We start from the raw sequence: 22,551 nt of genomic DNA, 5'->3' as shown, positions 1-22,551 counted from the left end.
ATTCTCTTTCTCTCTCATTCTCTCTCTCTCAAAACACATTCTTTTTATGTAAGTTTAAAATTTATTCTATAGAGAGTTTCTTTGCTAAAATTCTATTTCTCAATATGGAAAGAGAATTTGAGTAAGTTATATCATGGGAAACCCTCAGAAACATCTTGTTATATATAGCTAAAAACTGAGTAACCAGCGTGGGTGTCAGAGTAGGGACAGTTCGGTGTGTGCTGCAGGTGGTGCAGTTGTTTGTGCTCTGTTAGATGACTCTGTCTTCCTTTATTACTGGATTTACTCTGTTGTATTTTCGCTTTGCTACAACATATACTCAAGTCACAGTTTTAAAACCTTTGATATTCCCATAGTAATGAAATGTCCTTTTAGTTAAGACACACAGGCAATGGTAAAAAAGTCACTTAGAAGGGGTTTTGTTGTCATTTACTTTTATTTACAGTTTGCTTCTTTAGTGAATTTTACCTAATTTCTCCTGTACCATTTGTGACATTGACTTCTGATAGGAAGCTACCCCAACTACAATGACAGGTGTTTTTTTGTATATACATCAGGTGCCAGCAAGTTTTCTTTAAAGGCCAGCCTCATAAAGTATCTTAAAATTTCTAGGCTGTTGTAGCATCTGTCACTGTGCTCCACTATCTCTGTTGTAACACTTCACTCTCACATTGTAGCAAGAAAGCATGTCGATACATTGTATAAATGAGCAACTAGATTGTGCCCATTGAAGCATTGTTTCTAAAACAAGAGACTGGCTGTAAACTGCTCACTCCTGGTTTAGTGTTAATATATTAATTTTCATTTTGCTGTGGTAGGGAGAAAGTAGATAATAAAAACAAATTAATAGCATTTTTACCTGGTGTCAAGAGGAAGAAAAATGTAAGAAAACTATGGATTCATTATGCTATTAATCTCTAAGTACAGCCATCTATTGATAAATTTTGTTTAATCATAAATGTTCTAGTTTTCTTCTACTTGGTCTGACAAACAGCATGACCAAAAGCAACTTATGGGAGGAAAGGGTTTTTTCAGCTTATAGGTTTTAGTTCATCTTTGAGGCAAGAACTCATGGAGTAATGCTACTTCCTTTCCTGCTGAGCTGCTTATAAATAGCTAGTTTCCTTTTATAGCCCAGGAATAGTATTGTCCATAGTGGGCTAGGCCATTCTCTCTATACCAGTTAACAAGCAAGTTAGTCCCCATAGACATGCCCACGGCCACTGTGATCTGGACCGTCTCTCATTTGGCATTCCCTTCCTAGGAGATTTTAGGTTGTGTCAAGTTGACAGTTAAAGGTAGCTGGGGCATCAGAAAACTCAGTAGTGACTTATTAGAGAACTCAGCTATAAAAAAGAAACTGGAAGTTTAAAATTTTTATTATATGTATTTATTCACTTATGTGTATATGAGTGCACATGTGTACATGCACATGTGGCATACAACATATGTGGCGGTCAGAGGATACCTTGTGGGAGTTGGTGCTCTCCAACCATACATGTTTTCCAGGGATCAGATTCAGGTTGTCAGGTTTGCCAACAGGAGCCTTTACCCAGCGAGCTATCTCACAGCCTTCTGGTGCATTGATGTGTGAACTTGTTCTTTACATATGGTGCCGAAAGAGTGCTTTGGCGTCTGGATGTCTGTAGTTTAACTTGGCTGCAATAACTTGTTCTTCAAGTTCAGTAGCATCATCTCATGTTTCTTTTGACTCTGAAAAAAACTAATGTTCTGTTTATGGTACTTGTAATAATTCAGAAAGTAACCAAGCATTTCATTCCAGACTTTTTCTTTTTGAATCCCACTGCAGTTTTAATTTCTTCTTTTACTAGGCGGGTAAGCACCAAGAGTATGAACAGAAGCTCCTCCAAGAATTATATAAATTAAATCCCAATTTTCTTCAGTTATCTACGGGTTCAGTTGATAAGAATAAGAACAAAGTGACACCATTACAAAGGTATGATGTGTAAGTACTGATTAAGTATTGATCCTCAGATGTCTTTCCTCCTGTTTGTCATCCTTTTCATTGGGTATGTTTTTTAAGGCAAAATTCATAACAAAATCTATCATTTATGTACTGTCTTCAACTATATAGAAATGTCAGATCATAGTTTCTGAGTGTGATTTTTATTTGATTTTATTTTGAGACAGGCTCTTAAAGTAGCCTTCATTGGCCTGGAACTCACTGGCATTGAACTCACAGAGATCCTCCTGCCTCTGTCTTCTGAGTTCTGGGATTAAAGGCATGTACTACCAGGCAAGGCTAAGTCTGAGTTTCTCTTGCTCGTTGCCCCTGCTAACACTTCATCTTCTTGATGCCTTCACTTTTGGCTCTTATATACAGAGTACCCTGAGCCTAGGGGATACCTTTTGCGTTGAAAGGAAATCAGAGAGCTGGGTGCAGTACTCACATCTCTAATCCTAGCAGTCTGATGCAGGAGGGTTACAAGTTTGAGGTCACAGACTGGGCTACATAGCAAAATCTTGGCCTTCTCAAATGTGTACAAAATAAGAACCATATGTTGGATAGGGCAAAAGAAACAAGGAGACTTAGATACTGAACACTCTTGCTACCCAATTTAAGGTTTCTCCCTGACATAATAAAGGAGGAAACATTATAAAAGAGAAAGTGGTAGTTATCGAAAGTGTGTGTTTGGGTTACAAGTATGCACAGCTTTTTAGTCTAGGGAAGCCATGGTGTTAAATCCTGTGAGGAGAATATCACAGGGGTCAGTCTTACCCCTGGGAACAAGAAACCTTCCTGTCCTCTACGTCTAACATGGTTTGGGTGGTAGATAGTGAGTGAGTGTTGAAACAGATTTATAATTTTAGTACAACATCTCATGCTGATTTAGTGATCTTTATATCTTAAACTGTACTTTGGTATAGGTTGTCAGAAAATTATATATCCCAAAATAATAATTTTGGGATTTTACTGTGTCCTAAATATTCTTTAAGTGATGTTTTAATGTTCTGCTTTAAATAGTAGAGTCTGGAGTCTAGTAAAATAATCAGCTTTCAAATGTATCAATAAGAGTTACACAGATGATTGTTAGAGTCTTTCTTCAAACATATTCGTATGTTTAGAATTTAAAAGCATCAGATGTCTTTGCCCTTTGATTCTGAATATTACTTAAATATTAAGGACTATTTAAATGTGAATGATTATTTTTATACACTTACACATAATGGATATATGTATATAAATATGTAAGTAGAACTCAACATAAAACATAAAGTTCTATTTAATAATATGAGGTTTATTTAGTTGAAGTTAGGAATAGAAGCTAAATCCAACCATAGCTTTTGGTTTGGACAAACTTGCCCTCTCCTTTGATAATTTGTACCACTCTTTCTAGATGATGAACCATTGCTATTGCTCACTACCTACTGCTTCTGTGCTGCTTGATAAAGAAATGAGATTATTGCAGTAAACATTTCTGCTATACTCAACATTTATATACATCATCGTTCTATTAAAAATAACTTTTCTGTATGATTACATTGCTTTGAAATGGTGGAATTCAAGCGCTAAGAAGAGAAAACAAGGAAGCCATGCGGTTGTAGTGCATAAGGATAGGTATTGGGACTTCCATGTAGATTGAGACATAAACTGTGCAACAACTGGAGTATAAGCACATGGGACCTGACTGGTTACTGTGCTTCAGACACTGAGTAGGCCCGGTGATCAGAGTCACAATGTATCACAGTGTGATAAGAGTCGCTGTGATAATGGCTTGACATAGCTCACATAGTCCTTGTGGGAAAATGAAGACGTGAAGTTCAGACTGAAGTGAAAGAAAGATGTAAATAAAATTTTGATGTGCTTCTTTAATCCTCCTCATGCTCCTGAGTGGCAGATACTGTTGTCACTATTGCAGATAAGAAAACTAACTGAGTTAAGTGTTAACAAAATGTACTGTAGAAATGGGATTCTAACCCAAATCCTTGTCACTTTAAACACTGGACTCATCTCACTTTGCCTTCATTTAATAGGCTTAAACTATGTCAAAAATTTAAAGGAGAAATTGCTAGAAGAGAGTTTAATGTCAGTCACATTAGTTTTATTAAGTGAAACCATGTCATAACCATATGTATTTTGACTGAAAATCTTGAGGTGTAGCTTCCAAAGAATTAATAGTGTTTTAAGCTTCCTTCAACCACAGATAGAGGGCGCTAGTTTATTATTTAGTAAAAGTATTGAAAGGAAAACTACAGAGAATCTATCGATTTTTATTCCTTGGAGAGGAAGTATATATTGTTACCATCACCACCACCATAGTTACTGTCATCTTTTTGTGGTGCTTTGGGACAAATCTAGGGTCTTATGTGTGCTAGGCAAATAGTTCATCACTGACCTTTTTTTTTAAACTGAAAGTTGTGTGCTCTCATAGATAGAAGCTATCTAATAGATTAGAGTGGGAGGAATTAGAGCATTACTCCTGTTCCCTGAATTCCATGGCATTCAGTAACTTGGTTTCTCTATGACTCAAGATAAAAAGGTGTATTTTGTCAAAAATATACAAGATGCTCTCCAGGAAAGCTTGTTAAAGCATGACTAGGTATTGAGATACCTGTGAACTCTGAAATTTTACACAAAAATGTACATGTCCATTGTTTTTCTGTGGAGGCTTTGCTGTGCTGCCAATAGAGGGCTAGAGGTAAGTGGTAGAAAACGGACTCTCAGAGTGTGCACAGGAGCCACAAAAGTGGTCTGCATATAATGGGTCTACCAGAATACTTTCTTCTTTCACTGCACACAGATGACTTACAATCTTCACTTTTGTTTTTGCATAAAACCCAGAATTATTTATTAATTAAATTGGTGACACTCTGTAAGCTTGGTTAGTTGACATTAAAATTGGCCAGTTGCTAGGGGTTTGGTTTTCTGTTTTGGATTCTGTCTTTAGTTTCTGTCAGCCCCTGTTCTGTTCTGATTTATATGTAGCTACTATACATGTGCATAAATAGTGGGGAGCTACTAAGTGACCTAAGGAATCTTACCCCTCTTAAGTTCACTGTAGTTAAAAGAAAGGTACTAGAGCCACTGATTTAAAGGATCTGTTTAGAGAGTTAGAAGAAATTGTGGGGATAATTGCCCCCGCCTCTACTTCAAAGTAACTGCTACTAGAGACTCAGTGTGAAAGTGAAGCTGCTTTATTCTGTTCTTGTGAGGTGGGACACAAACTCAAAGTGACAGGCAGGCTATTAGACACTCCCATTAGAAACAAAATGGTTTTTGAAATCCTTTTCCTCCTCCCCCTCCCTGTCCTCTGCTTCCTCTCCCTCTTCCTCATCCCCTCCTTTTGTTTTTTGTTTGTTTTTTTTGGAGCCAGGGTTTCAGACATGGTTTCTTTGTATAGCTCTGAGTGTCCTGGGACTCACTGTAGACCAGACTAGCGTCCAACTCAGAGATCCACCTGCCTCTGCCTTCCGAGTGCTTTGACCACCACTTCCTGGCAAAATGATCATTCTTATAATCCTAATGAGGGCCCCTTCATTCATCATTTGCTGAATATTCAGGGAGGTTTCATTATGTTGCCTGATTTTTGTTACCCACTCCTTCAGTGCATATGCTTATTAGTCTTATAGCCCTCTATGGCCTATATTTTTCCATCCCGATATTAAATTTTAGATTTTAGTGAAAGGTAGCTAAAAGTCTTAGACAAACAGGCACATACTTTTTAGGCAGGAAACCCCTGCTTATCTACACCCTAACCCTACTTGAGGTACTTTTATATTAAAAATACCATTGTATTCTTGTTTCTCAATGTAGGCATAAACTTTTTGCAAACTCTTTTAATAAATGGTCAAGCTTTCCTCTTTCTTGCCCACTACCCACCAGAGGTAGTGGGAGAGAAAAGTTATTAGGATATGGGGAAGTGGACCTTTTAAGCAATAGTTCTTTGGGGGAGAACTTCCTTGGCAGGAGTTCAGTCCCATACCAAACACCAAATATAACTCAGCAGCTACAGACCAGTCAGTCCTCTCAGCAGGCAGACAACAGACATGAACCAATAACTGTAGTTCAATCCTGAAGAAAATGCAAGGCTCACCAACTGGCCTGAGGTGAGGCTGTGGAAGCAGCAAGATGCCTCAGTTCTTTGGTGAGTTTCTCTCTGGCGTCATCAGTCATCACTAGTGGAGATCAACAATGCTATGTAAGGTGAACATATACATGTGTATTGTAAGCGAAGAATAGCAGGCAGGGCAAACCAAACCAGTGCTCTCTACTTATCTCCCACTATCTGCGGGGTCATATCTATACTCCTTCATCTTGAGTCCTTTCACCTGTGTGCCCCAGCAAAACAACATGTGACATAACTGACTTTCCAAACAAACTAGAGGTTCTACTTCAGAGTTTAAAGAGGAATGGTTGAAGATAGGGCACTGAGGGACTGGAGAAATGGCTCAGCAGATACTTTTTACACAAGAATAAAGACCAGAGTTCAAATCTCAAGCACATCTATAACCTTAGTGCTGGTGGTTGGGGAAGAGATACTTAATTACTAGTAAACAGCTCTAAATTTCATGCAAAAATAAAAATGGAGATTGTAAATCACTTGTCCACAATAGAAGAAGAATGTCTGGAGATCTATAAAATACTTTCTCCACCCCAGCCTAGCTTCTCATTCATTAAGTGGCCATCTGAGTTCCTTCTTTGGCCTCCGTGTGTGCACATGGGAGCACGCACGAGGTGTATGCACCACACATAAATACAGAAATAAAAACTTTTTAAAAAGATAGGGTTCTTCATGTCCTTATTTTCTAGAAGAGAAAGTACATCAAAAAACCAATTGTGTATAAGTCAACTTAAATATATCTTTTTGAAAGTTAAAATTCATTACAGAGATACAAGATCAAAAAGAATAAATAAAGGTTTCCCTGCTGTATAGGGAAACTTGTCACATCTTTCAATGTCTTTTAACTTCAATATTAAGAATAATTCTTAGCCAAGCAAGGTGTATACACCTGTAGTCCCAGCACTTGGGAGGCATACTGGTGGTCTTTGTAAGTTCAAGGCCAGCTTGGAAAGCCAAGACTATGTAAGAGAGAGATCCTGTTTGAAAGAAGCCAAAAAGGAAAAGAAAAGAAAAATTATTTGTGCCTGCCTGTTGATATTAAGACATTTATTTTCATTTTATGTTAAATAAAATAGCTCTAGAGATTATAAGAAAACCAATTAAAGCATTTGCCCAGTTATAAACACTCCAGGTTTGCTGAAGCATTTATTTTCTTGCATGTAAAGAGCTAATTGTGCTACTTAAAAGTTGGCCATGTTTTAATAGCATAGTAGTAGGTTAAATGTTGATGTGCATTTAAAGCCTATACAAAGTTAAAATGTATTCTATAATGCAAGTTTTGCATGTCATTAATTTAAATAGTTCATTTGTGGTATCAAACATTTATCTCCCAAGGTTTTTTTTTTTAAAGACTGTGGTAAACATAAAAAAAATTTAAATGAATTCATTTAACTAAATTTATTTAAATTTTATTTAAAAAAGAAAATATATTCATTTAGTAACAGTATATGTACATTTGTATATACAGCAACATGCCATTGAAATTTGGAATTGTTCTTTATGTTGGCATTTTTATTTAAATAGATATATGTTCAGAATGTAACTAAAATAAACTGTGACTTTTTGAATTTAATAAACAAGGGAACTAGAGCCTCAACTTTTTTTTCTGTCCCATTTCTAGTCCCCTATGTGAATTTTCCTTTGGTTCTTCTACTGTATAATTGTCTTATGTTAAAAAATTTTTTTCAAGCCTTCATGAAACTATTTTTTGGTTGGTTGACATTGTCACTAAGGAAGAAAAGGATGTGATAATCTAAGCATTGACTTTTGGGACAAGTTAGGAGAGAAAAAAAAATTGTCTATTGTAAGATTGTAGCAGAGGCCTTTTATGGGACTTACATTGCTTGTCTACAGATAGTTTTGAGTTTTGGGTTCTATATTTTTTAAAATAAAATACTGAGCTTTGACTTTGACTCCTTATAGTTGTACAATCTAGTAACCTGAGAGACTTAGTGATCCCTCATCACTCTGTTCCTTCCTTTTATTCCCTGTGTTGTTGGATCATCAGTAACCACACATCCTAGTTTGCCCTCTGAGGCTGGAATCAACACCATGAGCAGATGTCTGCAACTTGAGGAAAGGGTTTACTTCAGCTTTTGACTTCCAGCCCACCGTGATCACAGAGAAATGCTGTCCATAACTATTTAGCTCGCTATTTTATATGACCTGAGACCATCTGCCCAGAGGTGTTACCATCTACAGTGGGCTGGGCCCTTCCTTATCATTAATCAAAAGCAATGACTGATAAAGCCAGACTGATAAAGCCATTTTCTCAGCTGAGGTCTCTCTTCTCAGATGACCCTAGCAGTGTCAAATTGACAGAAAGCTGACTAGCATGCCAGCTAGTGTTTTGAATTTATGCTAATAGGGCCAGAATCTCTATAGATAATGATGGGGTATGCTTTATGCTCTGAATAAATAGAATAGACACATGCTTATATATTTAGCTTTTGAAGAGTTCCCCAGCATTGATTTCAACTTAAATCTCAAATGAACTTCAGATTAATTTAAAGATATTTATTCTTGTAGTAGAAATGTTAGCAAAACCTTTTTATGAAAATGTGTTTATAAATTTTATCTATAAGGGTTTATACATACTTTTTATGGTAATTATATTTATTTGTATGTGTTTGCATATGAATACATATGTTAGAAAGAGAGAACTAACTCCCAACAAATTGTCATTTGTTATCCATGTGCTTGTGCGCATGTGTGCGTGCACACACGCGCGTGTGCACACACACACACACACACACACGCACAAAGTAAATGTTAAAAAATGTTAAATAGTCCCCAGCTCCAGAAAAAAAAAAATGTTAAATATTGCTTATATCCAGAAGGTGTCTTCCTTCTGGCTTCTGTCTCCTTTTTTGTTCTTTATTATTTCAAACCATATTTTTTTTTGTTTGAACTAATTCATTCCCTATTATATGAAGTCATTTGACCTATGTTATTCCTTCCTTTAATACCCTTCTTCCATTTCTCCTCTTACTGTATACATGTTTAAACAGTCTGTGTCAGAGTCTGGTGTATCTAGCAGCATCTCCGAAGAAGATACACTTGGGGTTAGGGTTGAATACTCGCCTCTCCCCCCCACCCCTTACATTTGCTTAGAGCAGTTAATGGTGGTACCTATTTGTAAAGTGACTATGCAGGGAATAAAGAAATCTTCAATCTTAATTTGCTTCCCTATTTCTTTGGACACATCTGGATAGTAATAACTTTGTTTATGTTTTGAACTTAGTGGGATTACTTATAGAAGTTAAGTCATTAAGTTAATGTTATAGTACGAATTTTTATTTTGTCTTTGAATGAGACACATTAAAATGGACTTTAATTTAAAATTTCTGTCTTAACCATTGTTCTATAGTTTCTTTATATGAAGTAAATGTTAATATTTTGTCAGAAAAATGTTTTTATTAAAATATATATTGTCTTGCTTGCGTATGTGTAATATGCATTCTTGGATTCTGTTCTAGAAACAGGATTAGTATACACAGAAATATTAAAAGAAATGTATGGATTCTAAAAGCCTATAACAGCATTTCCATACTTTTTGTCCTCTGTCAAACAAAGAAAAATAAGTCAATTACTGTTTCAAAAACTACAATGGATGTTTTTATTGCATGCACAAAACTAAATGATAGATGAAGATGTGCTACTAATTGGAGTAGTGTCTGGTGTAGTCTTTGCAGGACTGGGGATTGGACCCAGGCCTTTTCACATACTAGGCAAGTGCTGTCCTACATGCCCAGCCTACCATCAGAACAGTTTAAAACAGCTCCTCTTATTCTTTCCCCTCCCCAAGAGTCATTTATTTCAGCCATAGTTTGGGGAGATTTTTGTTTTTAAATTATTCTAGAATGATTTACTCTTCCTTTTACTTAGTTTGTTTTCTTTTGCAGCCCCATTGACAAACCTTCAGATTCTCTCAGTATAGGGAATGGTGATAATTCCCAACAGGTAAGATTTTGATAAAATGCCTTTTCATTATCTGCTGTACCCTAAAAGAAAAGTGCTCTATGCAAACAAATTTTCCAAATCGAAAAATACTGATACAGTTTAAAAAACACCTTGATGGAGTGCTTTGTTAAATGTATTAAAATTAGCTTCTTTTCTGTATACAATGTGTAGTGTATAAGTTAGTCCTTTTTTTCTTTCTTTCTTTCTTTCTTTTTTTTTTTTTTTTTAAGAATTACTTACTTTATGTACTTGATTACACTGTAGCTGTCTTCAGACACACCAGAAGAGGGCATCAGATCTCATTACAGATGGTTGTGAGCCACCATGTGGTTGCTGGGAACTGAACTCATGACCTCTGGAAGAGCAGTCAGTGCTCTTAACCACTGAGCCATCTCTCCAGCCTCCAAGTTAGTCCTTTCTTACTAAGTCAGAATTCCATTGATAACCACCTAGTGTTGCACAGTATCATATTGTACCAGTGACTGTCAAGTCTGCTACAGTTCCTGGTTGTTTTGGTTCCATAAAAATGGTTCCAGCTAGCTTGCCTTCTAAGTGCTTGCTTTGAAGTTATTTTGTAGGATATATTCACAACCAACAACTCTCAAGTGGAGTCCAGGTGACAACTTATGGGATTCAGATATCTCCTCCCACCTGAGCCTTGGGAATCAAACGCAGGAGGGAAGGCAAATATTTGTACCTGCTTAAGCATCTTTCTGGCCCCATCCACCTTCATTTTTTAGTTTATTTTCTGTCGTGGGTGACTGAACCTGGAGCTCACCATGGCTAGCCTAGCTAGGCAGTCAGCTAAGCCCTAGGGGTTCAGCATGTCTTGTCCACCCCAGTGCTGGGCTAAGGATATATGCCCCCACACTTCAGTGTTTATTTAAGCACTGAAGATTCAGGTTCTCATGTTTGTACACTATGCACTTAATCTACTGAGTCATCTCCATGGGCCTCCACCCATCTTTTTTTTTTTTTGGTTCTTTTTTTTCGGAGCTGGGGACCGAACCCAGGGCCTTGCGCTTCCTAGGTAAGCGCTCTACCACTGAGCTAAATCCCCAGCCCCCCCATCTTTTTATATTGGTAAAAAAAATATATATTTCTAATCTCTTATATAAAGAATGGCCAATTTCCTACAATGTAAGTGAAACAGATTGAACTACAATACATTTTTCTAAACATTTTACTCACAAATTCTATAAAGTAACTTAAAAATCAGTGTTTGTGGGGCTGGGGATTTAGCTCAGTGGTAGAGCGCTTACCTAGGAAGCGCAAAGCCCTGGGTTCGGTCCCCAGCTCCGAAAAAAAGAACAAAAAAAAAAAAAATCAGTGTTTGTAATTTTTTTCTCTCTTTTTTATTTTTAGATGGTCTTATTTACAAGCTGGCTTTTTATTTGCTATGTATTGACTCTGGCCTTGAGCTCCTGAGTCTCTTGTCTCCACCTCCAGGGGCCTAGGCTTACATACATGTATAACCATGCCAAACACTTTTTTTCAGCCAGACTACTGTATTTTCAGATATATCTAATAACACATAATATTTGGTATCCACCATCATAGTTTGGTCACATCATGTTTGGTTAACAAATTTAGAAAATTCTATTTTAGAAAATACTTAAGCTCTTCAGCAGTTAGAAATGTCACTTTTCTTTTTGAAATGTGCCTACTTCTGTTGCCATCACCAAGTTGTTTCTTACTGCGTTATACTTCTCATAAGGTTCCTCAGGCCCCAACTCACATGAAAGCTGAGCACAGCAGCACGTGTCTGTAGACCAACCATTAGTCGGGTAGGGACAGGAGGACTCAGCAAAGCTGCCTAGAGGTCTCCAGTCTAAAAACTAAAGTGAGCATGTGTAGAAAGGTACCCAGGACACATTTCTGGCCTTTGTATGAACTTATACACATGCACACTTACTCATATAAGCACGCACAAACACAGCAGAAAACAAAACAAAACACAGAGAAGCTTATAAATTTTGGACTGAAGTGTTTTTGCTGTGGCAGAGTTGTTGTTGTTGCTGTTGCTGTTGGTTTGGTCTGTTTGTTTGTTTGTATTTTGGTTAGGTGCTGGAAATTGAGCCTAAGTGCCTTATGTATATTAGGCAAGTGTGCAATTTATTCTCAACACAATGACAAGGATTTAAATACCTTTTTTTCCTCTTGACTTTCTATTAGTAATATTGAGGTTGATCAAGACAATATATTGGAGTCAACCTAAAATCAGTTTTCATGTATTCCCCTGTGAACTTTGGTGACATTAAATAAATTTGCAATAGTCTTAGTCATGCTGTTTGTTCTTCCAAGACATTTTATATAAATAGTGCACAGATAGAGGAGGAAAGGTATATTACTCTCCCTTAGACCGTGGAATTAAGTACCTCAGAATCACATAACAATTTGTCCTAATTATAAGCACGAGATTTTCTTTTTTGCTTTTTGTTAGTTTGGTTAATTGGTTGTTGCTTTTTGTTTTTTTCTTTCTTTCTTTCTTTTTTTTTTTTTTTTCTTTTTTTCCGAGCTGGGGACCGAACCCAGGGCCTTGTGATTGCTAGGCAAGCGCTCTACCACTGAGCTAAATCCCCAACCCTGCTTTTTGTTTTTGATGCTGGGGATTGAACACGGGTGTTACCCATGGCTGTATTCCCAGCCTTCAGAATTATTTTTTTAATGATTGTTTGAGAAAACCTTGATTAGAACTTCCTTTATTTTGGTTAAAACTAAAATACTTTGAGTCATCTAATTTGCAAACAATGATACTCACTGGAGTCAGCCACTCTTTTATTATCAGTGTGAACATTCCTGGTCACCTGTCTTTCTCCCTAAAGGTTTCACTTTTGAGCACTTGCTGTATAATGAAATCCTAAACAGCAAGGATTTGGAGGCAGGGTTGGGGAGTTGGAAATTACTAGAAATAAAATTGTAGAGGAATATGAGACCAGCTTAGTCTTTTCAGACACAAATTTTTTAAGTACATGTATAAGTTAATGAACTGTTTGCTTTTCTAAAATTCTATACTTTGATTAAGAAGTCAGTTGTTTTTGTTCAAAGACCACTATTTGAAACCATTTGTTTGCAAATGTTTTAAATTGTGGTTTATTAAGATATAAACTTACATCAAATTCTTCCTTTTTTTTTTTTAAATTTAGATATCTAACAGTGATACGCCTTCACCACCACCTGGTTTATCAAAATCCAATCCTGTCATCCCCATCAGTTCATCCAATCACAGTGCAAGGTCTCCTTTTGAAGGGGCAGTAACAGAGTCACAGTCATTATTCTCAGACAATTTCCGCCACCCCAACCCTATACCAAGTGGGCTTCCTCCTTTTCCCAGCTCTCCACAGACACCCAGTGATTGGCCTACCGCTCCAGAACCACAGAGCCTCTTCACATCAGGTATGCAGCAACACTGCCTAAGTTAGTAATCAGACTCTTAGAGATTGACAGACTAGTGGGGTACATTTTAGTTGATATACTTCTATTTTCTTTTCTCTCAGCTCTCTTTAAAAAAAACAAAAACAAAATCTGAAATTATTTAAACTACATGGAATTGGATAGTATGCTAGCTGTTGTGTTGCCTAGAAATTACTGTGTTAGAGAACAGATTTCTCTAGAAATCATTTGTCATCATTTCTTAAATAAAATCTCACTGCTCTGGCTTGACTTGGTGGCGTATGCCTGTAATCTCAGGAGAGGCAGGCAGATTTAGCTTCATCTGCAGACGGAGTGCCAGAACAGCTAGGAGTCCACAGAGAAACCTTATCTCAAGAGAGAGAGAGAGAGAGAGAGAGAGAGAGAGAGAGAGAGAGAGAATGAATATGAATATGAATATGAATGAATATGAATGAGAATGAATGAATCCAAAAGGAAAAAAAACAAAAAGATTATTGACCTGAGAGAAACTGAGGACTTAACTTTTAAAGTCAGATTTATGTTTATGTAATCAAATTTAAGATCTGTTCCCTAGTTGACAAATAAGTAGTTTCTTTAGTAGTAAAAACTAAATTTTACTCCGTTCTACCTATTTTATTTTAAAATTTTTGCCATGGTGTATATATGCATGAAGGTTATGCTCTTACCTTTTGGAATTATATTTTAACTAATATCCAAAGCACAGTGTCAGCCACAGTCAGGAATTTGTTGTCTTTTTACTGTATCCCATTCAGATGAAACTAGACTGAGGAAAGATTTGAGAATGGTTACACTTTCTTCCTTGAAGAGGCGCTACGTCCCATCTTTCTCTTGCTGGTTTCAGAGGTGTCAGCCAGTCTTAGTGTGCAGTGAATGGCCAAGCAGAGCATTTGGGATTAGAAAGCAGAGAGCACACCACTTCTCTTTTTATTCATTTACATTTTCTTACCAGTCTGAAAGATGGCATAAATTAATATCTGCACTAGCACCTGTGACATAGACAATTAAAAACATATAATCAGATTTTTGGTTAATTTGTTTTAGTATATAATGTAAGAATTAACCTTACTAGCTTTAGACTATATTACTTTATTTAAATGACATGCTGGTTTTGACTAGGAATGGTTGGATGTAATCTGGGTAGGGGGAGGGGGCTTAGGGGATTTCCTTCTCATCAGGACAATTAATCTCTATCATTCATGTTTGAACTTAATTTACCAGTGAAACACCACTAGAAATTTATGAGGTCCTCTGAACTAGTGGTCTTGTATAATTTTTGCACATTTGCTTTTCTGTTGTACAGTAGCATGTCTGACATACATTGTGTAGATAGATTATTTACTTTGTGTTTATCACTATTTTTCTTCCCAACAGAAACAATCCCAGTATCATCATCTACAGACTGGCAAGCAGCATTTGGCTTTGGTTCTTCTAAACAGCCAGAGGATGACTTGGGGTTTGATCCCTTCGATGTTACTCGAAAAGCCTTAGCAGACCTGATTGAGAAGGAACTATCCGTCCAAGATCAACCTTCCCTTTCTTCCACGTCTCTTCAGAACTCCTCCTCACACACTACAAGCGCCAAAGGTCCAGGCTCTGGATTCCTGCACCCTGCTGCACCTGCCAATGCCAACTCTCTTAATAGTACCTTTTCAGTCTTGCCACAGAGGTTCCCTCAGTTTCAGCAGCACCGAGCAGTTTATAATTCGTTCGGTTTTCCAGGCCAGGCAGCCCGCTATCCTTGGATGGCCTTTCCACGCAATAGCATCATGCACTTGAACCACACAGCAAACCCCACCTCAAATAGTAATTTCTTGGACTTGAATCTCCCGCCACAGCACAACACAGGTCTGGGAGGGATCCCCATAGCAGGTAGGTTCATTTAAAGCCTCTGAGAATTGTATATCATTCTTGTCTTCAGGTTGTTGGGTGGTTAGGGAAGAGCTACTGGGTAACAAGACTACATTATAGTCTTAGAAATTTCTGTGGAAAACCTTACATCTTTAACCTAAATTTTTTTTTTGATAGAATGAATGCCTTGTAATATGGAGCTTTATAAGGATGGTGGAGTATTATACCTACTTATTGTTTGGAAGCATTTTATTTAATAGGATGGTTACCAAACCTTCAGATGATAAGTAACCACAAAAAAAGGAAAAGAAAAAATGGGCTCGGAAATTATGGTATTATAAAGGCCAACACCATAATAAAAGTAGCTTGTGTTATATTCTAAAAATAAAATGGTTAAAATTTTTTTAGTTAAAATTAATGAGAGCACGAGGGATAAAGCCACTCTAACTGCTATAGCAATTATTTATTTTGACTGATACATACATGCACACATCAAAACTTGCCATATGTGTATATAGCTTAATATTTGAGAAGTTCAGTTATCAATGTTTCATAAGCCTATTTTATGTTACAAACATAGTTTCTATGGAAAATTGTTTAGGAGAGATTTTACCCTGTTCATTGGCTATGCTTTTATTTCTGGGAACAATAATCAGGATAAATAAGGTAATAAAATTTAATGCCAGATCACTACTGGTGGTGTGCTGCTATCTTGAAGGTTTCAGAGTTTTAGGGTTTTTAGGTTTTATATAACTTTTTTTTTTTAAATGAAGTTTTGGAACAGAGTCATTCTGGTTAACTGTTTTCATTTAATTTGGGCTTTAGAGATGATGTCGTAAAGCTTGTTCCCTCCTGATTCTCTTCAAGTAGAACAGAATAGTTCTCAGCTGGTTGTGTACTTATACAATAATTTGGTTTTTTTCCCCTGTCGTGGCCTTTAACGTGTCATGGCATAGTGTTAGTACAGTAATATACTTTAACAGCAAGGTGTTCACGCTCTTGTTTTCAGCAAGTTTGATAAGTAGACTTAGAACCATCGGTAATCATTGGCTCTATTCCCTTAGGACCAGCAGCATTTCATGTTTTAGACAAGCAGATAGATCTTAGTTTGTTGTTATGGGTACAGTGAGTTTTAGCAGTTAAAATACACTGGCGATCACCTGCTGTAGTACTGTGCTCATTTGTTGGGTTCATGATACTTGCTCATTGAATTATGAGGTCTTAGAGGATCATTAGGTCTTAGGGAATACAGGGTAGCACTTTCCAGTTTGTTCCTTTTGATAGCCACTAAGTTTTCAATTTCTCCGTGCCGTTTCCTTTTCTGCCATTCAACATAGCATACTAGAATATAATTTTGTTTGCATTTTCTTTGTTTTAATAATTTAGAAAGAAGACATTTCAATTTTTTAGTAATGTGCTTTTTAGCTGGTCTTAATATTAAAAGCTTAAAGTTTCCCCTTAAATATGCCAAACATTAGAAAATAATGAGCCAGTTATGGTTAACATTTCAGTTCCTTTTTGCCCCAACAGTGATCTAGGTCATATGAGGAATACAAAAATATGAAATACGGATGCCATTTCAGGTAGTTGTTAGTGTCCTTGAAGAGATAAAATCAAAGTCTTATGTGAAAGTGGCTAACTTTATGTGTGGTTCTGAAATCGGAGAAACAGTGTAGCTAATCGTTGTTGGGGAGAAGTTTCTGAAGAAGTAGGAATTGTTCTGTAATATGGCATGTTGAATTTGGGTAAGCAGCAAAAGAGAAAGAGGTCTTTTATGTTGCTGGAAACTTCCTGAGTAAAGGATAGAGATGGATAGATGCTGTGTGCCTCACAGTAAGCAGAGTGTCTTCTGTGACAGGAGGTGCTGTTTAAACTGTAGGGTGAGATTGAGAGGCTAAGGAGCTCTGATAGAGAAGACACTGGATACTTGATGTTGGACTTTTGTTTGAGCCATACTTACTTGGTATTCTTGTTTGACTTACCACGTGTCTGTCTTTATTAGACTGTCTGTCCTTCCAGTTTCTGAGTCATTATTGTTCCTTAGCACCTAAGAATGTTTCCAGATGTTTTACATAGTAGATATTTTTGAATATTAGTAATGAGATATGTCTGATTTGTTAAATGTAGGCCTTTTTGTGATAGTTCTTTTGGAGTCTTCAACTAAAATAGACATTTTATTTTTAAATGCAGCATTAAGTTATAATTCTATCCTTTGTTTTTTTTCCTCCCTTTGACTATACTCAACCACAGAGCATTGAAAACTATTTTTCAGAGATGCTAAAAATGAAGTCACCAACTTTAATTCTGAGCCATTATTATATTCGGTATGGGGTGGGAAAAATTATTCCAGATTTTTGATTTTGGGCTGTGATTCTCACTTGGTATTTAAATGGTGACTTATAACTAAGCTTGTTAATAGATCACTTTTAAAGTACTGAAGACTAGAGAAAATTTTTAAAATTGTTAAGAGTCACACTAGAATCCTATTAGAGCTAGTTAATATTTATTTGATAGATATTTCAGAAAGTGAATTGCCTTAGAATAGTTGCATAATTATAACTAGATGATTTAGGATTTTCAGCAACTAAACTGAATAGCAATAACAAAAGAAAAAATCTTAAAAACTGTATATATTTGTAATGCATCTAACTTGAAGCAATTTACCTAGGAAGTATCTGCCTCTCTCAAGCTCAGATGTATTTGAATTGGCTGACTGGGAGGAACTCAACTATGCACCCTCCAGTCTTTATCATGGTGCCTCTTAGCAGAGCTGTTTATTAATGCTTCATCAGTGGAGAGTCCTACAGTGTACTTACTCCACACTAACCTATCCTAGGAAAGAAAGGTCTACAGACTTGCTCCTCAGTTGTAGAGAGCAAAATAGGATTCTGACCTGTAGCAGCAAATCAGAGGTGCAGCCAGTATGTCATGCAGATGCCACATCTGTTTTCTCTATATTTGTATTTGAGTTTTTATTTTGGTTTGTTTCTGTTAGTTATGAAAGCACTGACATACTGAAACCTGTCATGGCAGAACAGTTGCCAGAGGTGTGACAGAAAGCCAGCTTTTATTCCTTTGTCTCACTGAAAATAGTTTTGGGTTTACTTGGCATTTAAGTATTTTTAGCAGTATTCTCTGTGCTTGTGTATCTGGTTTGCTAAGTTCATAAGATTTTTGCAATATTTCTGGTCAGGAATTTTGATTAGAAAGTAGGTATTTAGATGTTTTATTATTGAAACCATGTGCCTTTGTTCTAAAAAAAAAATGACTTGCTTTGTCAAGTTCCTTCATTTTAGGAATGTCAAAGCAAACGTAAATGATTTAAGGTGCATGTTCAGTTAGTAAGGTAGGGTCACAGCCCAGATCTCAAAATCAGTAATGGAAATATTTTTGCTCTGCTGCACTGATGCTCTCCTTCACAATTGAAGACCACTGGAATGTGCTTCAACTTGGCTTTCTCCCAGTAGTAACTCACTTTTGCTCTCACCTACTTGCAAATCTTTTTTTTTTTTTTAAAAACAGTTGTATTTCTTCATGAGAGAAATTGGCCTAGCTTACGCATATGAACTATAATAAACAAATACAAAGGAAATAGAATGATACTTATTAACTAAAAATCAGTCTCTTGCTTAGGACCTTATTAGTATCAACGTTCTCACCAAGTAATGGAGTTTAAATTTGCTTTGGCACAGTCTCCTTGCTATGTACTTTGAGGGTTTAAGAGAGATTGTTAATTAAAATAACCTGTTCTATGGATTGAAAGACTGCAGTTTGTCAGTTATGCTGTCTTTCCAAATGCAATTTTGTAGATTTATTTTTCAAAGAATTCTTTGCTAAAATGTTTTTATTACATAACGCTGAAAATTATTTGGAAAACAAACAGTAATAAGTGTAAGTGTGTAAGCAGTGTTGTTTTAAGATATTCAAAAATATTTAAAATTGTTTAGGCTTTGGATTTTTCATAGTTTTGTTAATTCAGATTTTACTTAGAGGGCGTTTTTTTTTTTTTAATTTTTTGTTCTTATAGTAATTCCATGTGACTGTTGAGTTTTGTGTCATACATAAAGTAAGTTACTTGTAGTGAAATAATTATCAATTATAATTAGGAGAACTAGTCTCATTCATGTCTAGTTTTCTGACTAGAAGTAGTCATCTTACTTTTCAGTCAATTGGATCATTGTACTGTTAATATTTTACTATTTCCTAATTGCTTCAAATATACATAGTAAATTTCATATGCTACGTACTAATTTAATTAATTAATATTTGTATCTAGTGTTTCATTTTTCCTCATATGACTTATGTCTTTGAAACATAGATTTATAATTTCCTCTTTTAAAATCATTTTTTTCTCCTGTAAGTCAAGTCTTGATTTTTTTTTTTCTTCCAAACTAGTACTCACTGCTAAGGAATGTCTACATAAGGGTCCAATTGGCTTAAAAAGAGTGGCTTTCCTGGTCTTTCTTTTTTCTTTTTCTTTTTCTTTTTTTTTTGTTTGTTTTGTTTTGTTTTTCTTTTTTGTTTATTTTTGGTGGTATATTTATAATTTAAATCTATTATATTTGACTTTACCTTAAAATAAGGGAGTGTTTAGAGTTTACTTTTTAGGTACTTAAGTTAATATTTTTAAATTCATGTCTTGTTTCACACCCAGATTCCAACCATTAAGCATGTATTTTATATATGTATCAATATTCCAAATATTGAAATCATTTTTTAAAGGGACTGTTAACAAATCTAGTCACCCGTAACTAGACCATGACTGACTTTTCCACAGGGGAAGAAGAGGTGAAGGTTTCGACCATGCCACTGTCAGCCTCTTCCCATTCATTACAACAAGGACAGCAGCCTACAAGTCTCCACACTACTGTGGCCTGACACCAGAACTGAGAGGAAAGGAGAGGATTAGACTCGGGGTGCTTGCATGGGCAACTGGATTTTTGCATGGTTCCTTTCTGACTTTGCATTTAATGTATACACCCAAAAGAGCCAATATAAACGTTCCTCATGCCGACAACTAGCGTGGACCTCGTAGTTGCTAAAGTATTTCTTCATTAGGCCTTTAACATAATTTATTAGCAAAATAATTTTGCCATTGTTTCTCATGAGTGATACTATTTCTAACTCTTACAAATAAACTTAGAGTACTAATTAAGATCCCAGAGGAGATTAGCTAGACCTGTTCTTATTTTGACTATTGGAAATATACAAAAGTAATGGTAGTCCTTTGTTTTTTGGTTTGTGGAAAAAAATGGTAATATTCTAATCTACTCCTGAAATTTTTGAAACATTAAGATAATGTCTATTGCATTCGTTGAATTCTTGAAAAGAAAGAATACATATAAAACAAAACTGGTGGTGTCATTTAATGCTCAGAAAGATGTTGTCAGCTGTTGTTTTTAGTTGCCTAGATTTATATCCTATATTATGCATTACATGTATACAAACTGTTTTGTTCTTTCTCATTGCACATTTGCACTTTTCTTTTTGAATGGTTGTTAATTATACATAGATGGTTAAAAGGTAATATTATGGCCTAAATGCAATATCATCTGATTTCTAATGCACTGCCTAGTATACCAGGAAATGCCTCAAAAACAGAATTTCAACTTGTAGTTGAGTTATTAGAAACTTGAACATGGGATAACATCATATGTAAGTAGTAGCCATAGTAGTGTAACATTTTTATTGAGCAAGCAGTAGTTCAGTAAGATCTGTTTGGAAATTTCATTGTTTAATAATTGACATGTGATAAAAGTAACTGGCCAGAATAAGACTTACAATAGAAGAAAGAAGCTGGGTGTTCTGTAAAGTGAGACCGTATAAGTTGTAATAGATAACCTTAGATGATCAGAGGACAGGGGACATAAGGCATAATGTAAAGTGATGCTTTTGATAATGCAAAACTTCTTGGAATAGTTTAAAAAATGATAATAAAAAATAAATTGAACTTAGTTCTGAGCAGTGGACAAAATCTGACTTTAAAAAAAAAACATTACCATAATTTGCCCAAAAGCATCTGAGGAGAAAGAGAAAGCCAGACTTGAGATTTAAAAACAAAAAGTTTAAAAAGTATGCCTTAATTTGTTTAAAAAAAAAACATGAAAAGCGTACTGTGAATACCAAAAAGAAATCTTAATAATACTACTAATAAAGCATCTTACTTGAAGATGACGCTAATGCTATACAGCACTGGCATTTTTGGGTTGTTTTTTAATATAAAATGTGGGAACTTCCTGTTACATAGAACAAAATAAATGCCTTCACTTGAGGTACAGTGGAGTAAAGTGGAAGTTTATCCTTACACTTTTTAAAATTTGGTTGACCACTTTTAAAACTGATCAATTCTCTACCCATCTAAGTTATATATTTAGAGTTCAACATAAATATCAATTTCTAGCCTGCATTTGAAAGTGAGTTTACAGCAACATTATAAGAAAACCACTGTCTTAGAAAATATCAGAACAATACTGTACACTTATTAAACTTCAGCCCTTTAATCAGACCTTAATTCAATTATGGGTTTCATTTGACCATAACAGGTCAAGATTTGTGTGTGTTGTGTGGCTAAGGCTTTTGGGCTTGTCACCGGAAATGTGGCTTCTTGTAATGATGCTCATTGGAGCTTAGCTTTCTCCAGCGTTCATTGGCTCCCTCCTCTCACAAGCGCACAGAGGATGATTGGCTCCCATTTATCCTACACTGCTGCGTTGTGAGGGATGCTGCTGAGCAAAGCTTCTTTCCTTGTCTTTCTCTGTTCTTTTTCATTCATGATTTCTATAGAAAATTTGTCCCAAGTTTTCCTAGACTTGCTCATAGTCCCCAGTAAGAATCCCAAAGCTGTCTCCCTTCTGTCTGTCCTCCCTCTACTTCTGACGTACCATGAATTTGGGAAATACTTTTTAGGCAATTAGAACTTAGCATTACAATTTCTATAAAGTGCTTAAAAACTTACTTTTAAGTCATTTTTTGTTTTGTTTTTTTTGTTTGTTTTTATTATTTCTAGACCCCATAAGGCCTTACCTTTTTATTTAATGCAGTCCTTTTAATTAGAAGTCCTTAAAAGTCAGAATTTATGTTAATGCATGGAAGAAATTATAGAGTATATAAAAATACTATTTTATGTGATGGACAAATTAATTAAAATGGTGAGAAATTCTAAGAAACTTCAGGTTTGTCAATACATTCTTGTATGATGCATCCTACACTGGGATACTTCTTAATATAGTTTTTACTTCTTTGA

The 22,551-nt window shown here is 35.8% G+C and overlaps 1 protein-coding gene across 12 annotated transcripts in view; it reads left to right on the top strand.

The window, feature by feature from the left end:
• Window positions 1-22,551, top strand: part of Cnot4 (CCR4-NOT transcription complex, subunit 4) — a 101,530-nt gene that overhangs the window by 56,527 nt on the left and 22,452 nt on the right. For 3 of the 12 annotated variants that reach the window (XM_006236272.5, XM_063285990.1, XM_063285991.1), the window contains exons 7-10: window positions 1,833-1,966; window positions 9,989-10,046; window positions 13,193-13,442; window positions 14,832-15,329. In XM_006236272.5, the coding sequence (XP_006236334.1) occupies window positions 1,833-1,966; window positions 9,989-10,046; window positions 13,193-13,442; window positions 14,832-15,329 (940 nt within the window). Of the gene's footprint in view, window positions 1-1,832; window positions 1,967-9,988; window positions 10,047-13,192; window positions 13,443-14,831; window positions 15,330-20,085; window positions 22,475-22,551 lie in introns of those variants that run through there. The other 9 variants (XM_006236273.5, XM_063285995.1, XM_006236274.5 and 6 more) reach the window with 6 other exon arrangements.

This window comes from Rattus norvegicus, chromosome 4 (genome assembly GCF_036323735.1).
Source record: "Rattus norvegicus strain BN/NHsdMcwi chromosome 4, GRCr8, whole genome shotgun sequence".
Lineage (NCBI taxonomy): Eukaryota > Metazoa > Chordata > Mammalia > Rodentia > Muridae > Rattus > Rattus norvegicus.
The sequence above is the reverse complement of the archived record's forward strand: the minus strand, read 5'-3'. Positions and strand labels throughout refer to the sequence as shown.